At 35.3% G+C, this 24404-nt stretch overlaps 1 protein-coding gene across 1 annotated transcript in view; it reads right to left on the bottom strand.

Moving 5' to 3' along the window:
* The window catches only part of SLCO6A1 (solute carrier organic anion transporter family member 6A1), a 96514-nt gene that overhangs the window by 54737 nt on the left and 17373 nt on the right, over positions 1 to 24404 (bottom strand). Inside the window, exons 5-9 of the mRNA XM_032403546.1 lie at positions 23766 to 23782; positions 18852 to 18965; positions 17903 to 18012; positions 10724 to 10868; positions 2728 to 2923 (exon numbers count right to left, since the gene is read on the bottom strand). Coding sequence (XP_032259437.1) covers positions 2728 to 2923; positions 10724 to 10868; positions 17903 to 18012; positions 18852 to 18965; positions 23766 to 23782 — 582 coding nt within the window. The remainder of the gene's footprint in view (positions 1 to 2727; positions 2924 to 10723; positions 10869 to 17902; positions 18013 to 18851; positions 18966 to 23765; positions 23783 to 24404) is intronic.

Genomic DNA, 24404 nt, shown 5'->3' with positions numbered 1-24404 from the left:
TGTTATTAAATAGAGTGTGCCTTGCAGCTCTCTCAGCTGTGCTTCGCTGTTATAACACTGGATATCTATTCGTGTGGTGGTAAGATATTGTTGAGGGAAATCATTCTATAATCTTACAATTAAATCTTAGATTTTGTGTCTCTTTCCACCCCCGTGCACCTGAGTGTCTAAGCTGTGACCTTCAGAAGGTTTTCTTAGCTTTTTTTCTCCCTTCCCTTATGTTAGACAGGAAGGTTAGAGAAGGGTTGATTTGTCTGATTGCCTTCCTTTTTAAAGTTTGGCAGGGGAAACTCTGGTAAAGCAGTTCCTGACAGGGTAGGCTTCTGTTACAGACAGCGGACTTCTCTTGAGCATATTTCAAATGGTTGTTTTCCCTCTCCTCCTGCCCAAAACACAAGAGAATTTTTCTCTGTTTCCACTGTGAGCACCTGGTAGAGCATCTGGATGTTTAGTCATGAAAGTGAGTGGGATCCTCCTACAACTGTGTCCCCAGGAGATTTTAACTCTCAAGTTATTCCGTGTTGCACCTCCAGCAATTAGTCAAGTGCCATTTAATATTCAGTTCCAATGGCTTCTGCTCCCAGTAAACTACCATTCTATTTGCCTATCTCTCCACTTTCGGTGGCAGCAGTTTGCCCAGTCTGCCCTCTGCTGTTGATTTTTTTATTTGTTCAACCCTTTTCTTAATGTGAGGATGGGAGTGATGACTTACAAGCTCTTTACACACTGGAGTAGAAACCGTAAGTCCTATTGTTCTTTATTGTTTTTCATGACACTTACTAATATAAAAACAATCTTAGTGTACAGACCATACAAAGACAAGAAATATAGATAGATACCTAAACTATATTGATATATACTTACTTTTATACTTCGAGTTGATATTTTACCACAATATTTAAAATGTGTAAGTCTTATAAACACAGAGGTCCTTTTCTTCTCCCCCTTTATAGTTATCATATGTATAACATCTACAACCTTTGAAAAACTACACCAGACAATGTTATACTTCTCTTTCAATAGTTATATATATTTTAAACTTAAGATGAAAAATTAGTCTACTTACTAGTATATTTATCACTTCTTTTACTCTTCCTTTATCCTTCAAGTTTTCCTCTAGGATTATTTTGCTTCAGACTGAAAAAATACTTAATAATTTCTTTTAGAGCTAATAACCAATTTTATGAGTTATCCTTCACCTGAGAATACCTTTACTTCATTTTCATTCTTGAAGGATATTTTCACTGGATAATGATTTATGAGTCGACAGTTTTGATTTTGTTTTGTTGTTTTTTGTTTTGTTTTGTTTGTTTTTGTCTTTCAGGATTCTAAAGATATTGTTTTACTCTCTTCTGAACCCATGGTTTCTGAAGAGAAATTCATAGTAATTTGTATTATTTCTCATATCAATATTGCTTTAACACTCTTTTTTGATAATGATGATATCTGGATCCCCTGTGGTCTGTCCTATTGTCTGTTTTGTCTCATAATTTTTGGTATTATCTTTTTTTTAGAGTGTTGTTTTTTTCTGCTGCCAGTTAGAGGGCTGGATGACCAAATTAATCCATTAGGGACCAAATTAACTCCTGGCTAGGCTCCAGTACTTCTGGAAGGCCCTCACTCTTAGATCTTAACCTTACAGAGATATCAGAGAACACGTAGTATTCATCACAGTTCCTCTCCCCAGGGTATTCTAAACTCACTCTTATCTACAGAGTATCACAGTACTGCTAGACTTTTCCTACTTTTTATAAGATTCCTGCTTGATTTCAGCCTCTTACATTCATAGTTCAACAAATGTCCTGAGTGAAAACCCAGCAGTGTTGTCTCATTTTTCTATCTCTCTCTTCTCTCTGATATCCTGCCCAACCCTATTTTTATCTCTTTAGGTTGATGCATCTGTCACAAATGTGTGCTGATTTCTTGTCATCTAACTAGATGCTTTTTACCCAGACCCTTGCCAAAATTCTCAGCTTCTTGCCAATGTCGAGAATTAGCAAATATCTCTAAAGTGTCCAACTGCAAAAAGTTCCTTCTCTTCTTAAGGGTCTGCCTTATTCCAGAATTTCGGCCTTTGAATTTCTATTTGCCTAAACAATCCTCTGATGCCTTGAGACAAATTTTTTAAACTTGATTCAGTTTTTTATAGTTGTTCTCAGTGGAAGCATTGATCTGCCACAAGCTACTCCATTGTAGGCAGAAGTGAAACTCTTATTTTTTACTTATTTTACTTGTGCAGTCCTTAGGTTTTCTATTCAAATTTTGTTCCCCTGTGTTTAGTATCAATCTCTGCCAAGTTCTTTGAATTTTTGCATGTTTAGCTTAAAGGAGACATTACTTAGACATACTTTCAGATGTACTTCAGTTCTATTCTTTGACGTCTATAAAAAGGCAGATATACCAATTCAGGAACACAAGGTAAGGCTTCGTATAGACAGTATTGTTTTAGTTGTTAGCCACTTTAATACAGAATATTATTTCTTGGTTCTGAATCATTTCAATGCCTTTTTTTCTTTAGTGCTTTATGCACAAGCAGCCATGTCACAAGCTACCATCATGATATTTCTGCCCTTAATATGAAAGGTGAAAGTATGCATTATATTTATTTTACATGTTGAATAATTCCAAGATGGTATAAACTTATAGGGTTACTAGATAGTTATTAACTGACTGAGAAATACATTGTTGATTCGAATGTAAAAATCCAATATACAAAATAATATTTACCCGTCATAATCTTCATTGATCCCAGCAAGTGGTACTGGATCACAGTGTACAAAAATTACAAACCCAAAGAATATAAGTGATATAACAGATGTAACCATTATAAATCTCATAAGGGCTTTACAAGACATGTGTAACGTGGAAACAATGATACCTCCCAGAAGCTGGCCAAGTCCACCTCCTGGAAGTAAAACAAATCCTAAAAGAAAGGAGGAGGAGGAGGAGAAACCAGTTAAAAAAAATAGTCAGCTGAAGATAGTACAGAAAATTCATACGTTGATGCAATCCCCCTGCTCTAAACATACAGCAAACATAGATTTAAATAAAAAGACAATGAAAATTTAAAGGCATGATAAACATCTCAACAAACCTGAAACTTAAGAGAAGTACAAATTTGGGAGTAGGGCTAAAGCTATAGGCCTAATGGAATGATGGAGAAGTTTTGCTCCTATGTGGTAATGGCATCTAAGATAAACCCAGAACTTAATCCATGCAAAACAGAAGATGAGAACTGTCTTACTAAGAGCATACTTGCCTGGATCTATACTTTACAGCAAGAGACATGCCCATGACAAGAGTTCAGAAACAGAGATTCATTACCAAAAATTAAACTAAGCCACCCACTGGTTCTGTGAATGGGTGTGCAATATTAACAATCTCACAACAAAGTGGGATTTCAGAATAATCATTATGAGAAATAGTTTTCTTTTCAATCAAGCATAAAGGATTAGATAGAGGCAAGCAGGAGGAGGAAGAAGAGGAAATATAATTAGAAAATACTCAGTCATATGAAAGTAGCACAGTAAATGCATACATTGATGTAATCTCCTTTGCTCCAAACATAAAGAAGTGGCAGATTTAGATAGAAATATAGCAAGAGAAATATGAGGCAAAAAAAATGTCCCATTAACATCAGATTAAATTTATCTTTAAATAAAGATAAGGGTCTGTGGGAGACTTGTAAATAAGTAATTTTAGAATGCTCAAAAAGATAAATGAAAATTTAACTTCCATAAAAAGAAATAAAATAAAAAGATAAAGGAATTAAATAAGAGCAGATGAATAAAAAAATAATAAGCCTGGACATTTAAAAATATAATTGCTAAAATAAAAACTGAAGTCCCAGGCCAGAGACATTTGAAAAGTTAGTAACTATGTAATAAAAAAAAAAAGAATGAAAGGAGAATAACCAAGAAAAGTAGTTAAAAGACAATGAGTACAGTGGAGAAATATGATAAACATTACCCAGTTGAACAAGGTCAAATTCAAAAGTAGTAAGCCATGGTGATAGTATGTGCCCTTGATATGATTTGATGGAAATGCCACTTTACTTCTGTAATCCTCCCTCTAAAACCCATAACTCCTGTCTAATCACTGGGGGAAAAAATCAGACAATTCCCAATTAAGGAACATTCTAAAAATACCTGACCAGCACTCCTCAAAACTATCAAGGTCATAAAAACAATGGAAGACTTAGAAGCTGTCAAACTCAATAGAAACCTGAGAGATATGACAACTAAATATAATGTATCCTGAATGAGATCCTGGGATAGAAAAAAAAAAGAAAAAAAGGGACACTATATAAAAGCAAAGGAAATAAGAATAAAATATTGACTTTAGTTAGTATTGATATTGGTTCATTAATTATAACAAAACTACCATACTAATGTAAGATGTTAATAAAAGGGGAAACCAGGTGTGCAGTGTATGGGAGCTGTCTGTACTATCTTCAAATTTTTTCTGTAAATTTAAAACTAATCAGAAAGTAACTTTAAAAAAAACACAGTGAGAACAGAATAAGAGGCACTACAAAATGTTTTACAGCACTTGTGAGAAGTATAATGAAATAAATTCCAGAGAAATAATACATGAAAAATTGAAACTGAGAATGAGAAATTTCCATCATTAAAAAAAATATTAGTTCTGGGAATAAAAAACACTCCAACTACTGAGAAGGATTAAGAATAAATAATTAAATCTATCCTAAGACATACAGAAATAAGGTAAGAAAACTTCATATCATCAAAAATAAAGAAAAATTGTAAAATCTGCCAAATGGCATGTTACTTGCAAAAGAATGATAATTTAGCTAATTCATAAAATGATAAAATTAATAATCTAGACTAGACATGAACACATGCACTCACTCTTGAAGAGTAGGGCTAGTGAACTACTAGTGGGTAGTTAAAATCTCCTGAACAAAACAAAGGGGATAAAATGAAAAAAAAAAAAAAATTAGTCCATTGAGAGAGGACAGGATAGTAGGGGGAAAAAGAAGCAAATTGAAGAGTAAAAAACAAAGAAATATAAGTAAGAAGTTAAAAGTTACTTAAACATGTCAGAATCCACAATAATGGTAAATGGATAAAGCTTAACTATTAAAAAGATTATCAAATTGGGTGTTTTTTAAAGGAAAGTCTGAAAATGAGGTACTAAAAAAAAAAAATGTGCCATGAAATGTAGTTCATAAACAGGTATATACCTAATGACATTGTATAAAATAAATTATGTTGAAATTGCCCAGAAAATTAAAAATCCATAAGCAAAGTATTTTGACTCCGCTTTCTCATAAACAGAGACTTAGCTTACAACATTACTAAAGATATGGAAAGTATTATTCGATGTGAACAGTTATTTAAAAAGAGAAACAAAACCATATATTTAAAAACTAAAAATCTTTTCTCAATAAGACATGACTTAAATAAAAATATAATGATAATCATAATTAAAAAACACTTAGAACAGAAAAATAATGAAAATTACAACTAAATGTATGAGATGCTACTAAGGAAAATCTATAAATAATTGTACCACCATGATAAGGGTTTTAGGAGAATTACATGAGTCAATATTTAATTGCTTAGAAAAGTGTCCGGGCACGAAGTAAACATATGAATGTTTGAAAAAAGGTAGACATTCACAAACAAATTCATTAAAAAGCAAAAAAAGTACAAATAAATAGAGTGGGGGCAATATTTATCAAGAAAATTGTGGGAATTGGAACTGAATCAGGAGACTTCAGAGTGTGAGAAGTAAGCTTGAAGGTAAGGAAGTTAAGAAGAGGCAAACCACCTTTTACCCCAGAATCTCAGAAATGAAGGGCAATAGGTACCACTAAAAGCAGGAGTGAGATAAAGGTAAAAACAAGGGGAATGGATGGCAATCTATATAAAATGTTTGAGCTCCAAGTCTATCCCCATCTCTGTGCCATATAACTGACCCAGGAAAAGGCCCTTGGTTTATTCAGCTTGAACCCAACAACTACAGATTTCAGAAAACCACAAACATTTGTGAGCAAAAAATGGAGAACCCAACTCAGCTAGGAAAATATTGGCTGTCAGGCTATTGCTCTAGGCAATAAGAAAATACTGGGCACAGGGAGTTCAACAATTAAATGGCTAGTTCTTTGAAGGCTACACCAAAAGGAAACAAAACAGTTGAAAACTCAACCAATGCACAGAACTTCCAATCAACCTTTTATGTAAAGATTTCATTGGTGTACAGAAAAGTACACAAATCACATTTGTACATACTGATGACTTTTCAAAATAACTGTTTCTATGAAACTACCACCCAGATCAAAAATCCAACATTGCCAGAAGATCAAAGGCTCTTTCATGCACTTATAGGATTTTATAAAATATGGACCATAAAGTATGTATATATTAAGGCTTTTTTTGTTTGGTATGATATCTGAAAAATTCACCCATGTTTTTATATATGACAATAGATGATGCATTCTCATTGCTGAATAGCAATCTAGAATACACATACACCACAACTTATTCACTGTGATATTGTGAATTGTGGTGCAACTTTAAAAATTCATGTACATGTCCTTCTGTAAACATTTGCACTTCCTCTAGGTATATTCTTAAGAGAGGATGTAACATGGAGTGGAATTCCTGAATGAGAATATGTATATGTTCAGATTTTCATGATACTGCCAAACAGATTCATAAAATGGTTAAACCAATTTACACTTTCACCAGTAGTGGATGAAATGCTACCACTCCACGTCCATGCCAACATGTATTTCCCTTTTTCATTTTAGCCATTGTGGTGAATGAATAATATTATTGTGTTGTGGTTTTAATATGCATTTCCCTAAAAACCAATTAAGGTGAACCCACTTTCATATGAATATTGGCCAATGGATATCATCTTCTATTGAATACTTTTCCAAGTCTCTTGTCCATTTTTATTGAATTATCTGCCTTACTATTGACAGATGTTTTTACATATTCTATTTTTTTTAAGATTTTATTTATTTGACAGAGAGGGAGAGAGAGAGAGAGCACACACAAGCAGAGGGAGAGGGGAGGGGAGAAGCAGGCTCCCTGCTGAGCAGAGAGTTGGATGCGGGGCTCGATCCCAGGACCCTGGGATCATGACCTGAGCCAAAGGCAGATGCTTAACTGACTGAGCCACCCAGGTGCCCCTATTTTTACATATTCTAGACATAAATTCTTTGTAGAATATTTCTATTGAAAAGATTGTCTGCTTTCATTTTTACTCTTTATGCTGACATTTGATGAACAGAAGTTCTTAAATTTTAATGTAATACCATTTATTTTTTCCTTTATGGTTATGTGGTTTCTGTCCTATGTAAAAAATCTGTCTTCACTAAGGCCATTAAATATTTTCCTATGTTTTATTCTAAAAAGCTTTATAATTTTACCATTCGCATTTAGATCTACAATATATCTAGAATTAGTAGTTGGATACATAGTAAGGTAGAGGTCAAGATTTACCTTTTTCATAAGGATATCTAATTGACTCAATATCACCAATATCTAATTGACCCAACTATTTGTTTTAAAGCTACATTGTTGAGGGCATGCCCACGTATAATTGTTTCATCTACCTCACTGCCTGACTCTGCTGTCATTGTAAATGATCTCTTCATAACAAGTAATTCCTCTTTCTTTGAAGAATACGATACTTAAATTACTATAGTTATACCATCTTTTCTTCTGGCTAGCATTCACATAGAACTTTTTCTATCCTTTGACTTTCAACCTTTTCATGTCCTCATATTTAAGGAGTGCCTCTTGCAAGTAACATACTAGATTGTGTGATCAATCTAACAATCTTTATTTATATGTAATAAAATTAATATCATTTATTGGGCAGCAATTCTCCACATATCTCATGTTTCTGCATATCTAGCAAGCAGAATCACTGACTGATTTTTGTTCTATCTCTTCAAGGATATTTGTATAGTGAACAAACAACCTTGGATAATAGAGATAGTGTTCTCCTCAAGAACAGATGGCAAGTTTGCTTATAGTTTTGGAAAACAGAGATTGTGTCTCTCCTGGAACTAAGAGAAGATACATTTACTGTCAAGTATAATAAAGATAATGTCTTCTTCTGGATCAAAAGGTAAGATTTATGCTGACATTTGATGAACAGAAGTTCTTAAATAGAAATATTCTACAAAGAATTTATGTCTAGACAGTTGATTACTGTCTATTATAAGATTTATGTTCCTCCAGAGTTGTGCTCACATTCACTAACTAACTTGCTTACACTGTGCCCTGGACCCCCAGATTTTGATGGATCCACCCTTCCCAGTCACATTTGCCTCAGTCCCAGTGCTGCAGAAGTCTTCCCCCAGAAGACTAATGCAACCTTGCCAACACCAAACATCCCAACTCACATGTTTTAAGGGCCTCAGTGCCAGCAGCAGCAGGAGTGGGCCCTGTGGAAGCCTGAGGTGTACCTTGTTAAAACTGGGTGCCCCACCCCAGCTGGGGACTCAATACTGCCCACAACAGGTAAAGAGAGCCTTTTCAGTTGAAAGGACTGAAGGAAAAAGCAGCCAGGACACAAGAGCTGGGCACAAGCAACATACATAGGAGACACCCCTGAAGTACCAGGTTCTGGTGAACAGAGGACTCTGCATCGCAGAGCACTACAGGGCCTCTTCTTCATAAGGCCATTACTTTCAAAAGTAGAGACATAGCTGACCTCCCTAACAAAGAGATACAGACACAGAGGGTTAGACAAAATGAGGAGACAGAGGAATACATCCCAAATGAAATAACAGGACAAAAAAAAAACCACAGCAAGAGATCTAAGTGAAACAGATATAAGTAGTATGCCTGATGGAGAATTCAAAGTAATGATCATAAAGATACTCACTGGACTTAAGAAAAGAGTGGAGAGTATCAATGAGACCCTTAAAAAGGAGATAGAAAACACAAAAAAGAACCAATCAGAGATGAAAAACACAACAAACGAAATTAAAAATACACTAGATGGAATAAATAGCAGGCTACAGGAAGTGGAGGAACAAATTAGAGATTTGGAGAACAGAGTAATGGAAATAAATCAAGCTGAGCAGGTGAGGAAAAAAATTATGCAAAATGAGAATAGACTTACAGTACTCAGTGACTCCATCAAGCATAATAACATTCACATTATAGTGATCCCAGAAGAAGAAAGAATAGTTGAATATTCCCTAATCTGGGGAAGGAATCAGTTATCCAGATCCAGGAGGCACAGACATCCCCCAACAAAATCAACCCAAGATGTCCACAACAAGACACACAGTAATTAAAAAGGAAAGAAGCAGTGATAAAGAGAGAATTTTAAAAGCAGTAAGAGAAAAGAAGACAGTTACATACAAGGAAAACACTAAGGCTATCAGCAGATTTCTCAGCAGAAAGTTTGCAGGCCAGAAGAAAATCTACAGCCAAGAATATTCTATCCAGCAAGGCTAACATTCAGAATAGAAGGAGAGATAGAGTTTCCCAAACAATAGCTAAAAGAGTTCATAACCACTAAACTAGCCCTACTCTACTTTACTTTTACTTTAAATGTAAATGGTCTAAATGTTCCCATCAAAAGACACAGTGCGACTGAATGGATTAAAAATAACATATATCTCTCTCTCTCTAAAAAAAGGGGGGGGGGCACCTGGGTGACTCAGTTGATTAAGTGTCCAACTCTTGATTTGGGCTCAGATCATGATCTCAGTGTCATGAGATCAAGCCCACATCAGGCTCTACACTGGGCATGGAGCCTGCTCAAGATTCTCTCTCTCCCCCTCTGCCCCTCCCCCCACCTCTCTCTCTCTCAAATAAATAAATAAAATAGCATTTATATGCTGTCTACAAGAGACACATTTCAGACACATGAAAAGATGTTCAACATCACTCATCATCAGGGAAATGCAAATTGAAACCACAATCAGATATCACCTCACACCTGTCAGAATGGCTAGAATTAAAAACACAAGAAACGAAACAAGTGTTGGCAAAGATGTGGAGGAAAAGGAACACTTGTACGCTGTTGGTGAGAATACAAACTGGTACAGCCACTGTGGAAAACAGTATGGAGGTCCTCAAAAAATTAAAAATAGAATTACTTTATGATCAAGTAATTCCTCTACCAGGAATTTTTCCAAAGAATACAGAAACACTAATTCAGAGGGATATATGCCTCCCTATGCTTATTGCTTTATTTACAAAGCCAAATTATGGAAGCAGCCAAAGTGTCCACTGATTGATTAAGGGATAAAGACAGTGTGGAATATATATACAGTGGAATAAAATAATGCAATCTTGCCATTCACAGCAGTATGGATGGTCCTAGAGGGTATAATGCTGAGCAAAATAAGTCAGTCAGAGAAAACAAATACCATATGATTTCATTCATATGTGGAATTTAAGAAACAAAACAAATGAACAAAGAAAATAAGGGACAAACAAAAACCCAGACTCTAAATACAGATAACGAGCTGGTGGTTGCCAGAGGGGAGGTGGTGGTGGGGGTAGGTAAAATAAAGAAGATTAAGAGTACACTTATTGTGATGAGCACTGAGTAATGTATAGAATCATTGAAAAATAATAAAATAAAATAAGATAAATAAAACTTGAGCAAATGCTATTACTCCTACTTTATGCTTATTTGAAATATTTCATAAATACATATAAGAAAACTTTATATAAAAACTTCAAAATGATTACAATGAGCAGAAAAGGTCTACCTGCAATTTTAGCTGCTGTAGAGTGTGTTAATAAAAACTGGTTTTCTATATATGTAGGCAAATATTCAGAAGCTCCAATAAAAACTAAAGATTCTGAAGCTTTGGTCAGAGCTAGGCATGTAAATATTGGATTCTTCAACAGAACCTGAAATAGAAATGTTATATACAAATTATTTTATTTTGTTAGGTAAATAAGAATAGATTTATTGACTCACATGTTAACGACCAATCAGCAAAAATTTTACCTTTCCCAATCTAAAGTAAACATATATATATATGTTTATATATAAATATATCAAAATTTGCAATTCACCAATATACAAATAGTATTAAAGACATGTAGTGATGGAACCATTTTTATTTGACCTCCATACCACCTATAATTTTTATTTGTGAGTCTGGCAGTTTTCTAGAAAACTTAAGGAAAAATACATATCATTATCCAGGTGTCTAGAATGTCCCTTTACCTTAGTTAATCTATTTCTTTCCTTAACAAATCTTTTTACTTAACTAAAAAACAAAACGAAGATAATTTAAGCAACACACAAGGAAAATCACTAGTATTACTGTTAAGATTCTATATTTTACTCCTGGGAATTCCACATACAGTGAAGTCACTTAAATGCTGCATTTTAGTCAGTATTTTGAACTTATTCAGAAGTCTTATGAGAATGTATAGTGATGGTTTAATATTACACTATACACAGTAATTAACATGACAATAATTAACATTAAAATGTTAACTTTCAAACTGATTTCTGTATTTCCTACATATATATTTATCTTTGAAAATTTCAGTGGTGTTTTATGTTTGTATATTTAAGTTAACTTAATTTTTTTTCTAGTTCTAAACACCTTTTTTTTTTTTTAAAGATTTTATTTTATTAATACAGAGAGAGACAGCGAGAGAGGGAACACAAGCAGGGGGAGTGGGAGAGGGAGAAGCAGTCTTCCTGCTGAGCAGGAGCCTGATGCGGGGCTCGATCCCAGGACCCTGAGATCATGACCTGAGCCAAAGGCAGATGCTTAACAACTGAGCCACCCAGGTGCCCCCTAAACACCATTTTTGAAAATCTAAACGTATTCTCTATATTAATCTAATTCATCTTTTGAGTGCTATCTAAATTTACATAGTGTGATTCCACCATATTCATCCACTCCCACAAATTAGGCTCACTTCAACTCCCACTGTCACAAGCAAGGCTATATTAAACATCCCTGGGCACCAGGTGGCTCAGTTGGTTAAGCGACTGCCTTTGGCTCAGGTCATGATCCTGGAGTCCCAGGATCGAGTCCCGCATAGGGCTCCCTGCTCAGCAGGGATTCTGCTTCTTCCTCTGACCCTCCCCCCATCATGTGCTCTCTCTCTCTCATTCTCTCTCTCAAATAAATAAATAAAATCTTTTAAAAAAAAATAAAATAAACATCCCTGTGCATGCACCCTTAAGGACTAGGGTAGAATGTCTTTGGAAGTATATATCCCAGAACAGGATTGCTAGGGCATTAAGATGTACTATACTTCGTTCCATTATTCCTCTAATTTTTTCCCCAAAAGGTATCAGTTTACAATCCCACCATAATGTTAAGAGAGTCCTATTTTCTTCATGTAGCAACTTATTCCTTATAAAATTCATCAGAGCAATATTTTCAGTTCCACATTTTGAACTTTGCCATTCTCGCATCAGGAGGCATTGAACTGGGAAAGTCCTTTATGACTGTCTCAACAAAGCAAGAGATGCTGCATGACTTCTGAGGTTGGATCGTAAAATGACAACAGGACTTCTGCTGTATATGCTCACTCTCTCAGGACGCTGGCTTTGGGACTCTTTCACCATGTTGTGAGAAAGTCAAGGCCAGATGGAGAGGCCATGTGTGGGTGTTCCAGCAAACAGCCAGTGTCAACAGCCCAGAGTTGAGTAAACAAGCCTTCAGAGGATTTTATCCCCCAGACTTCACTTTAGTTGACAAGTAGAGCTGAGCAGAGTAAACCCTGATAAAGCTGCAGATTAATGAGCAAAATCTATTCTGTTCTATTATTTTAAGCCACTAAGTTTTGGGGTGGTTTGTCATATAGCAGTAGATAACTGCTACACCCCACATAATCACAAATACTTGATATTATTAGCTGGCTTTTAAAATTTTGCCACGCTGATGGATGTAAAGTCATACCACACACCAATGCTTTATAATGGTACTTTTCTAAATTCAAATCCAACTGAACATTTCATCATGTAATTCATAGCTGTTTAGGCTTGGTTATTATGTGTGAACTGCTTATTCATATTTTTATTAGGCTTCCTGAAATTCCTGTATAGATTTTCCAAGAATTCCTTGTTTATTCTAAATACCAATCTCCTATTAGACTGAGAGATCTGTTACTCATCTTTTAACATTTTCTGCAGTTTCTTTCATAGAACAGAAATCTTTGTCATAATTTAATCCACTAATTTTTACTTTGTATTTTACACTATTACAAACTTGTTTAACCTTTCCTACCTCTATGTCACGAGATACTTCTTTCATGGTTTAGCATTAACTGTGGTTTTTTTTTTTTTTTTCTGGTCACATTCTATTAACCTAGAAATACCTTTGTGTATCATACGAAGTAGAGGTCCAACTTCATGTCAGCATACAGGGAACCAAATTTGTTATCACATTTAGTGAACAACTATCTTTGTAGTTCCTCCCCTATCATATAGCAAGTTTTTATATATATTAATCTGTTGCTGAGTTCTGTCTTCTGTTTCACTGGTCTATACCATGATTTTATAGGAATTGGCAATCTGTATTAGATATAACAGGCAGAATAAGGAACAAAAACTTAGCTTTTATCTTGGCTCTGCAACTGATTTTTGGAACAACAATTAGCAAATCATGTCTCCACATATCCTATTTTATAATAGTAGATGGAGTAATGGTGTTAGAGTCAGGCACATGAGATATTTTTATATTCTTAACCTCAATTCAGCTACGTGTGTGTGTGTGTGTGTGTGTCCAAAGATATATATGTCTTTGGAAAAATTACGCATCCTCTTTAAATTACTGGTTCATGATCTATAAAATAGAAATGATAATATCTATATCTCCAGGTGATCATGAGAATGGAATATATGTAATAATTTAATTTCTGGCATCTAGAAGGTACCTAGGAAAGAATACACATCATTTTCATAATTGATAAGAGAGTCACACTAGATTATGAGATTTGTTATTTGCAAATTATAGTGTGCTTTGAATCATTTGGATGGTGTAAAACACAGATTGCCAGGTCCTACTTTCAGAGTTTCTGATTCAGTAGGTTTACAACAGGGCCCAAGAATTTGCATTTTTAACAAATTCCCAGGCAGTGATGATGATGATGATGATGATGATGGCCTAGGAGCTACACTAAGAACCACTGCACTAGATAATTTTTGTGTTTGGACTCTTTAGAATTAAAATGAACAGACTCATAGGTTAATCCAGTTGATGAAACTTATTATAATGTTACACAGTAAAGTAAGAAAGCCAAAAACACTTTCTAAGTAGTTGAATAATTCAGCACTCATAAAGAAACAGAAAAAGATTCAGAAGCAAATGGCAGCTTATCAGGTCTGCTCTCTAGTGGGCCTTCCATTGCTCTGTCTTAATTACTACAAAGGCCCAGATATTCAGCTTCTTTCTGTCAGCTTATTGGGCCTATTATCTACTTCTATTATAGCTACTCACTATATTGTCTCTCCATTTGCTTCTCTATCTCAATGGCCTTTGCACACTCATTTTCTCTATGTCAGTTTATTAAACCTGTGTCATTTAAGTTTTCCAGCCTTTCTCCTATATATACTCTCCCAAGAAAGAGAAATTAAATAGTCAGTTTATAGCAGGTCTCCCTATTGGATATTTTCTCAACCTATTTAATAGGTTTTTGGGAAATCTAAGGATTGCTATCTTAGGTTCAAGTTCTGATCCCAGACCTAGTTTTAACTAGGACATTTGAACTACATCATATAGAGCATGTCAACTCATGCACAAAGAAACACTTCTGCGCACTTTATTCAGAAAGGGCTATGGGCACTTTACTTAGAAAGAAACTGTGAGCATAGCAAACACTCAGAATACAATAGACCTTTCCGAACAAATGTCTAGGCTTTCCTCTTTTTAAAAAAAAATCTATTTTTTTCTTAAATGTAAATATGGGAGGCAAAGAAAAAGGCCAGACATAAAATCAGTATTCAAGGGATTTTATGTAATAAAATCAGGCTTAATTATGGTAGGTGTTGAAAAAGAAAAGGAGAAATCAAATTAGTTCTGCACAGTAGCAGATAATTTCATGCAACAGCCATTTCTTGTAGCACTGTGGCTCTCAGCCCTACTCCATCACAGAGTTTGTCTAAAATCATGGTCTTTACCACACCAGTGGAGATTCATGCTGGTCTGGGAGGTATGGTTGGATTCAAATGGTAACCAACCATTTGTATTCTGGCATATACTTACTTAGTAAGAGTCTGAAACAAGGACAGGATCAGCAAAATATAAAGTAAACAGTATAGTGGACATAGACAAGTAGACTAAGATACAGGACAGGGTTCAAGTAGAAGTGGGAAACAAATGTTAATGAGGAAACTGATGCAGAGGAATGTTGCAGGAAGGAAAGAGCTCCTAAACACCCAACCAAGGTTCATTGAAGATGGGGTGCATAGTGTCCCAATCAATTATGGAACTTTTTCTTTCATGTGGTAGAAGCATTAATCTACTTCCTACCCTAATCAAGGTAGCATGACAGTAGACAATGATCCTGCCAGTAAAAGGCCTTGGTGTCTACAGACAAATAGGAGGAAAATATAAGTTGAAGAGGGTATCAATAAACTTCCAATTTCTCAAGTGTTTTACTTGATCATTTAACTTCTCCCTTGCTCTGGTCTTGGTTCCTCATGAAGAACATCTATAATTAGCCATAGAAAATAAGTGATGGTTATCTTTATTAAATCTGTCAATAAGAGTAAAATATGTCACCTAGAAAATGCTGCTTTTTCAAGTTTAAAAATGTTTCAGGCCTCTATTCTGAAATCTCACTTACTCTGCTTCTACAAACACCAATATATTTCATCACACCTAGTAGACAACTCAGAGACTGAAAATAGTACATGATGTCCTGACATAAATACAAGTAGTAAATATATTTTTAAAAATCATATTACTTCTGTCAAATGTATATTGATTCTAGTTTCTATGATAGTAATTCACCTGCTTTCAAAGAAAATTCAATATTTTGACTACCAATGGTATAATATCTAAATAATTTAGACACTAGCGTCCTTTGATATAGTCTGTCACCCATTTCTAGTCACACAAGTAATGAATAACACTTTAAATTCAATTGGTCCTTTACAGTTCAAAAAGTTCTTTTGGGGTGCCTGGGTGGCTCAGTGGTTAAGCGTCTGCCTTCGGCTCGGGTCATGATCCCAGCGTCCTGGGATCGAGCCCTGCATTGGGCTCCCGGCTCAAGCAGGGAACCTGCTTCTTCCTCTCCCACTCCCCCGGGTTCCACTTTCTCTTTCTCTGTCAAATAAATAAATAAAATCTTTAAAAAAAAAAGTTCTTTCATATCATAATATTCATTGACAATTCTTTGTTCACTGGAGTTCTAGTATATAAATGCCTTCTCTGTTAATAAGATATGAGACTTAAGCATGAGATGAAGAAAAAGAAGGTAAAAGTGTTGATATCTCTGCTGCATACATTTAAAAACAGTTTTCTCCTATAAAATCTTATTCCTTACCTGCTTCTAGCCAGTCTTAATTTCATTGTTTTTTTCTTTTCCCTGATTTATTTCCCTAATTTCCAAGCTTTCTATTTTTATTCTTTTAAAATATATTTTTAACCCATTATATTCTGAGAGCTATGGAGAGTTATTGTTCTTATTCTTTGTTCAACTTTCTTTCACTCTCCCCACCAATCAACTATGCTTTAAACATATAAGTCTTCTCTAAACTGAATATAGCCAAACTTTGCTGCCTCAAGGTGTTTCCACATGTGTCTCTTATGCCTGGAATTTTCTTAATGACCATTCATAATTCCTTCTCTTGCTTTAGGGTTTTCCATTTAAATGCTCCCTGTTCTGTGAAGCCTACTTTGACCCATATCTAAAGTACATTTTACATGGAATTTTCTCTACACAATTGTTAATCACTTGTTTTTAATCTGTATTTTTTTATTTTATTTTATTTTATTATGTTATGTTAGTCACCATATAATACATCATTAGTTTTTGATGTGATTCATGACTCATTGTTAATCTGTATTTTTTAAGATATGAGACCCACACAAGAACATAGCTCCATAAAGGCATGGGTGTTAGTATTATATCTTCAATGTGATTCTGCCCACAACATAAAGGATAAAATTATGAAAAAGAGAAGAGGAAGAAAATTGAATATAGAATCACTATTTAGAAGCTGGGTTTTTTTCAGGGCGCCGGGGTGGCTCAGTCAATTGAGCATCTGATTCTTGGTTTCAGCTTTGGTAATAATCTCAGGGTCATGGGATCAAGCTCCACGGCCCACTCCACACTGAGCATGGAGTAGGCTTGAGATTCTTTTCCTCTCCACCCCCCTCTGCTCCTCCCCCTCTTCCCCTCCCCCTGCTTGTACTCACACAATCTCTCTCTTTCTTTCTCAAATAAATAAAGAAAATCTTAAAAATTCTTTAAAAAGAAGTTGGGTTTTTAAACCCCACTCCGTCTGTATTGTAGGCCTTGTTTCTCATCTAGAGAAGCAAAGGTTTCTTCTCTATTTGATACTGAGATATTTTCCATAAAATATGATGTTTGCAAGAATATTTGCTAACTTTTAGAGTTCTCTGCTAAGTCATTTAAACATAATAAAAAGATGTTAATACTTATAAGTCATTTCATTAAATGTCTTATTTATTTCTTCATGGAAAGAACAAACAAAAATAACACAAAAGTAAAATTAAAAGAAATAGAAGGAAAATACTAGTACCATCCTCTGATACAAGCCATGTTCCTGGAAATGCCACTTAGGTAAGGTGGGTCTTATTTTCCATTATCTATAAAATGACTAAGTTAATTAAGACTTCAAAAGTCCCACTCAGATTTAAGTTGAACACTTTATCGTTATTTTCTTAAATCCACTACAGGTCAACTTATTTGGCTTGTTCATGTAAAATATTTTACTTTACCCAAATAGTAGCAAATAAATCCTTGATACTAATTCCAAATTCCTGATCTTTAATCTTTCCATCAAATGGATGAGGCTGTTTACGCTTCTCAGCTTTTCTCTTTGCTGTACCTATATGATAACAAGTAAAAGAATCTTATGACATGTTTGAATAATTAAAACACATATACAAATATATGCACACATCTTAATAAACCCAGTTTTTCTTGAAATGACAAGTGAGCTATTTGTGAACAAGCTAAAGAATATCTAATTAAGTAAAATCACATTCTCTTAAAATAGTGCTCTCATAAAGAACATTCTACGATAATGAAAATTTTCCATATCTGTACTGCCCAATACTGTAGCCATGAGCTATATGTAGCTGTTAATACTAGAAATGTAGCTCCTGTGACTGAGTAAATGGGTTTCTAATTTTAATTTAATTTGAAATTTAAATAGCCACATGTGGCAAGTGACTATAGTATTTGACAGCACAGCCCTAAAATGTAAAAGAGTAATATTTGACATTGCTAAAAATATTTTGTGACAATAAAATGTACTACCGTTAGGAAAGTATTTGATTTCTCTAATGTTACATGTTATTTTTCAGTGTTTTCAAAAGAAATTTAGTACTTATTATTTTATCTTACAATAATTCTTTCAGGTAGTACATGTATTAAATAATGCTAGGTAAATAGATTTAAACACGTTTCTTTTTAAAGAAAAGTTATGAACTCTAGCATTTTAAAAAAATGACAAGAAGCAGAAATACATACTAATGAAAGTCTGGCACATAAATAAAATAATATTTGACCAGATCCAGCTTCATTTGCTCAAATAACACTAGCATATGTCACCATATCTCCATGACAGAAATGTAGTTCAGCCATATTCTGACATTGGGAGATGGGGGTGGGGCCGAGGAATCTATTGTCTTTTAATTAAATGAATTATATTTTTATAGTCACCTCGTACACTGTGTGGGAAGCATGACAATGGTATTAATGTAGACCATGCAATAAGTGAAACCAAACCAAAATAAATCCACCAATCCTGCAGCCAGCTTTGAATCACATCACTGTCTTCAACACTTTAACAGAGAAAAAATTAAAAATTTTAACATTGTGTATTTCATTACAACAATGCCATAATCAAACAGAAAGAAAGAAAGAGAGAGATGGAACATTTTCTGTTAATTTGTCCCTATCGCTTTGTTTTGCTGATTGTGAGTTCTCCAATTATGTAGTTTTCTTTTATCCTGCAGGATTCTAAATTTTTCCCTTTTCTTTCTTTTACCATGTCCACTCAGGTGGCAAAAGTAATTCTTTGTTCTTTTTAACTTTTTTCACCAGCTAGGGCAAGCCTGGCCCTTTAAGATACACAACTAACCCTTTATCTGGCATCTGACCCTTTAAATCACCTATACGTGGAAATCTCTTTCTTATAGTTCCTTCTCGGACTCAACTCAGATCGAGTGTTAATTACCCTTCTAGTGATCATACCTAATCACCCACAGGACCCTTTGTTAGGCTTTGTCTTTCCTCTTCCTGCAGTTTTTCTTGGTCTGCCTTTGCAGACTTTGCTGTAAGCAGGGTGGGATGGGAATGTGAAGGATCCTGTGCTGGGTTTGTTGATTTTCTCTTTTTACTCACTGTTCATTTTGCAGTTTCAGCGTTGTCTTCAGTCATGCTAAGGCCATGATCTTGGGAAAATTTTCATAGTTGTGAAGTTATTTTGTATCATTTAGGGAGAAGATTTGGGGTGTTCATTACCATATAGCTACCACTGTCTTCAGTTCCACAGATATCTAACACCTTGTCCAACCATCTGTTGTGGGAAAAATACCTACATACTCAAGAACCACAGTTTTGAAGGTGCTGGTTTCTCACAGGAAATTCTGTTGTCAACAGAGACCTGGTGAGGAGCTTGTATATAGATCTTGCCTTTCATAGAATGTGGAGAATATTCCGTTTTATTCATTAATGGGACAGCTCTTTATCCATTACTACATTATTCAGGGGTTCAAGTTCCAACTTGCAATGCTACAAGGTTGCAATCTTGAATTCCATTATCCAGTAGGTATACACATCTGAACATGTTATGCACAAGGAGTTTCAACTCTAGGTTGTCACTAGGGCTATGTGTTCCCTCACTGACTATAATATTTAGAAATTTTCTTTTTTTCTCCTTTTGCTTTTGAATCCAGCTATGTAGTGTAACCATGTGCATTATGCTACATTATTATATATGTGTAAATAATTGATAACCAAGAAGACTGAGGAAATTAACTAAAAGTGTAAGCAAAGAACAAAGAAAAACACAAAGTATAAGCAGAATTAAATACAATGCCCTATATATCAATAGATTTTTCTCCTACTAGAAATAATTAAGAAATCTAATAATATAAAGATTCCATGCACAATACTAACAAAAATACTTTAAATTACTAGGAATAAGCTTAGTGGAATATTTTCAACAAGGAGAATCCCTTTCTGGAGAAATAAAAGAACTAAAATTTAATCAAGTCAAAATAAAAAAGGGTATTAATGAGATGCAATAAAAAATGGAGGCACTAACTGTTAGGATAAATCAAGCAGAAGAATTTGTGATATAGAAGAAAAATGATGGAGAATAAGGAAATAAGAAAAAGAGAGAAACTCAACTACTGGATCATGAGGGGAGAATTTGAGAGATAAGTGATACCATAAAGAGAAACAATATTAGAATAATTGGGACCCTAGAAGAAGAGGAAAGGGTGGGGGCAGAAGGTATACTTGAGCAAATTATAGCTGAGAACATAATTAATCTGAGGAAGGAAACAAATATTCAAGTCCAGGAGGCAAAGAGAACCCCCCTCAAAATCAATAAAAATAGGTCAACACCTCAACATATAACAGTGAAGCTTGCAAATCTCAGAGACAAAGAAAAAATCCTGAAAGCTCAGGACAAGAGGTCCTTAACCTACAAGGGTAGAAACATTAGACTGGCAGAACAGCTATCCAAAGAGACCTGGCAGGCCAGAAAGGACTGGTGTGATATATTCAAGATGCTAAGTGAGAAAAATATGCAGCCAAGAATACTTTATCCAGCAAGGCTGTCATTCAAAATAGAAGGAAGGTAAAAAGCTTCCAGAACAAACAGAAACTAAAAGAATTTGTGATCACTAAACCAGCCCTACAAGAAATATTAAAGGGGATCCTTTAACCGAAGAGAGGGCCCAAAAGTAACATAGACCAAAAAGGAACAGAGAGAATATACAGAAACAGTGAGTTTACAGGTAATACAATGGCACTAAATTCATATCTTTCAGTAGTTACTCTGAATGTAAAATGGGCTAAAAGCCCCAGTCAAAAGACACAGGGTATCAGATGGATAAGAAAGCAAGACCCATAGATATGTTTCCTGCAGGAGACTCATTTTAGACCCAAGACACCTCCAGATTGAAAGTGAAGGGGTGGAAAACCATTTACTATGCTAATGGACATCAAAAGAAGGCTGGGTGGCAATCCTTATATCACACAAATTAGATTTTAAACCAAAGACTGTAATAAGAGATGAGGAAGGACACTAGATCATATGTAAAGAAGTCTATCCAGGGGCGCCTGGGTGGCTCAGTTGGTTAAGCGACTGCCTTCGGCTCAGGTCATGATCCTGGAGTCCCAGGATCGAGTCCCGCATCAGGCTCCCTGCTTAGCAGGGAGCCTGCTTCTCCCTCTGACCCTCCTCCCTCTCATGCTCTCTCTATCTCATTCTCTCTCTCAAATAAATAAATTAAAAAAAAAAAAAAGTCTATCCAACAAGAAGATCTAACAATTGTAAATATTTATGCCCCTAACACGGGAGCAGTCAATTATATAAACCAATCAATAACAAAATTAAAGAAACATATTGATGATAATACAATAATAGTAAGGTACTATAACACTCCACCTACTGCAATGGACAAATCATCTAAGCAGAAGATCAACAAGGAAACAAGGACTTTGAATGACACATTGGACCAGATGGACTTCACAGATATTTTCAGAGCATTCCATCCTAAAGCAACATAATACACATTCTTCTCGAGTGCACATGGAATATTCTCCAGAATAGATCACATACTGGATCACAAATCAGGTCTCAACCAGTACCAAAAGTTTGTGATCATTTCCTGCATATTTTCAGACCACCGTGCTTTGAAATTTCAACTCAGTCACAAGAGGAAATTTGGAAAGAACTCAAATACATGGAGGTTAAAGAGCATCCTACTAAAGAATGAAGGGGTAAACCAGGAAATTAAAGGAAAATTTAAAAAATTCATGGAAACAAATGAAAATGAAAACTCAACTATTCAAATCCTTTGAGACGTAGCAAAGGCGGTCCTAAGAAGGAAGTATACAGCAATACAAGCCTTTATCAAGAAACAAGAAAGGGCTCAAATACACCACCTAAACTTATACCTAAAGGAGCTGGAGAAGGAATAGCAAATAAAGCCTAAACCTAGCAGGAGAAGAGAATTAATAAAGATTAGAGCAGAAATCAATGAAATAGAAACCAAAAAAATAGTAGAACAGATCAATGAAATTAGGAGCTGGTTCTTTGAAAGAATTGATAAGATCGATAAACCCCTGGCCAGATTTATCAAAAGAAAAGAGAAAGGACCCAAATAAATAAAATCATGAATGAAAGAGAAGAGATCACAACCACCACTGAAGAAATACAAACAATTATAAGAACATATTATGGGGCTCAGTTGTTAAGCATCTGCCTTCAGCTCAGGTCATGATCCCAGGGTCCATGTCGGGCTCCCTGCAGGAAACCTGCTTCTCCCTCTCCCACTCCCCCTGCTTGTATTCCCTCTCTCACTGTCTCTCTCTCTGTCAAATAAATAAATAAAATCTTTTAAAAAAGAACATATTATGAGCAACTATATGGCAACAAATTAGGCAATCTGGAAGAAATGGGTGCATTCCTAGAAACATATAAACTACCAAAACTGAAACAGGAATAAATAGAAAATATGAACAGATCCATAACCAGCAAGGAAATTGAAGCAGTAATCAAAAATCTCCCAACAGGGACACCTGGCTGGCTCAGTCATTTAAGTGTCTACCTTTGGCTCAGGTCATGATCTCAGGGTCCTGGGATCGAGTACCGAATTGGGCTCCTCACTCAGCAGGTAGCCTGCTTCTCCCTCTGCCTGCAGCTCCCCCTGCTCTGCTTTCTCTCTCTCTCTCTCTCTCTCTCTCTCTCTCGTGAGCAAAAAAAAATAAAATCTTAAAAAAAAAAATATCCCAACAAAGCAGAGTCCAGGGATGGATGGCCTCCCAGGTGAATTCTACCAAAGATTTAAAAAAAATTAATACTTACTTTTCTGAAGCTGTTTTTTTTTAAAAAAAATAGAAATGGAAGGAAAACTTCCAAACTCTTTCTATGAGGCCAGCATTGCCTTGATCGTAAAACCAGACAAAGACCCCACCAAAAAGGAGAATTACAGACCAATATCCCTGATGAACATGGATGCAAAAATTCTCACCAAGATACTAGCCAATAGGATCCAACAGTACATTAAAAGTGTTATTCACCACGACCAAGTGGGATTTATTCCTGGGCTGCAAGGGTGTTTCAACATCTGCAAATCAATCAATGTGATACACTACATTAATAAAAGAAAGGACAACAATTGTATGATCCCCTCAATAGATGCAGAAAAAGCATTTGACAGTGTACACATCCTTTCTTGATTAAAAATCTTCAAAGCGTAGGGAGAGAGGGAACATACCTCAAAATCATAAAAGCCATATACAAAAAGCCTACAGCAAATATCATTCTCAATGGGGAAAAACTGAGAGCTTTTCCCCTAAGGTCAGGAACACAGCAGGGATGCTTACTCTCACCACTGTTGTTCAACATAGTACTAGAAATCCTAGCCTCAGCAATCAGACAACAAAAAGAAATAAAAGGCATCTAAATCAGCAAAGAAGGAGTCAAACTCTCACTCTTTGCAGATGACATGGTAATCTACGTGGAAAACCCAAAAGACTCCATCCCAACTTCTTTCACCTCAGCTGCAGCAACTTTTTGTGAGACACGTCTCCAAAGGCAAGGGAACCAAAGGCAAAAATGAACTATGGGGACTTCATCAAGATAAAAAGCTTCTGCATAGCAAAGGAAACAGTCAATAAAACCAAAGGACAACCGACAGAATGGGAGAAGATATTTACAAATGATATATCAGATAAAGGGCTAGTATCCGAAATCTATGAAGAACTTATCAAACTCAACACCCATAGAACAAATCAAGAAATGGGCAGATGACATGAACAGACATTTCTCCAAAGAAGACCTATAAATGGCCAATAGACATATGAAAAAAATGTTCAACATCACTTGGCATCAAGGAAATACAAATCAAAACCACAATGAGATACCACCTCACACTGGTCAGAATGGCTAAAATTAACAAGTCAGGAAAAAATAGATGTTGTCAAGGATGAGGAGAAAGGGGAACCCTCTTACACAGTTGGTGGAAATGCAAG

The sequence above is a fragment of the Phoca vitulina genome, unplaced genomic scaffold (assembly GCF_004348235.1).
Source record: "Phoca vitulina isolate PV1807 unplaced genomic scaffold, GSC_HSeal_1.0 scaffold6, whole genome shotgun sequence".
Taxonomy (NCBI): domain Eukaryota; kingdom Metazoa; phylum Chordata; class Mammalia; order Carnivora; family Phocidae; genus Phoca; species Phoca vitulina.
Note: the sequence above shows the minus strand (reverse complement) of the source record. Positions and strands in the feature narration are given on the sequence as shown.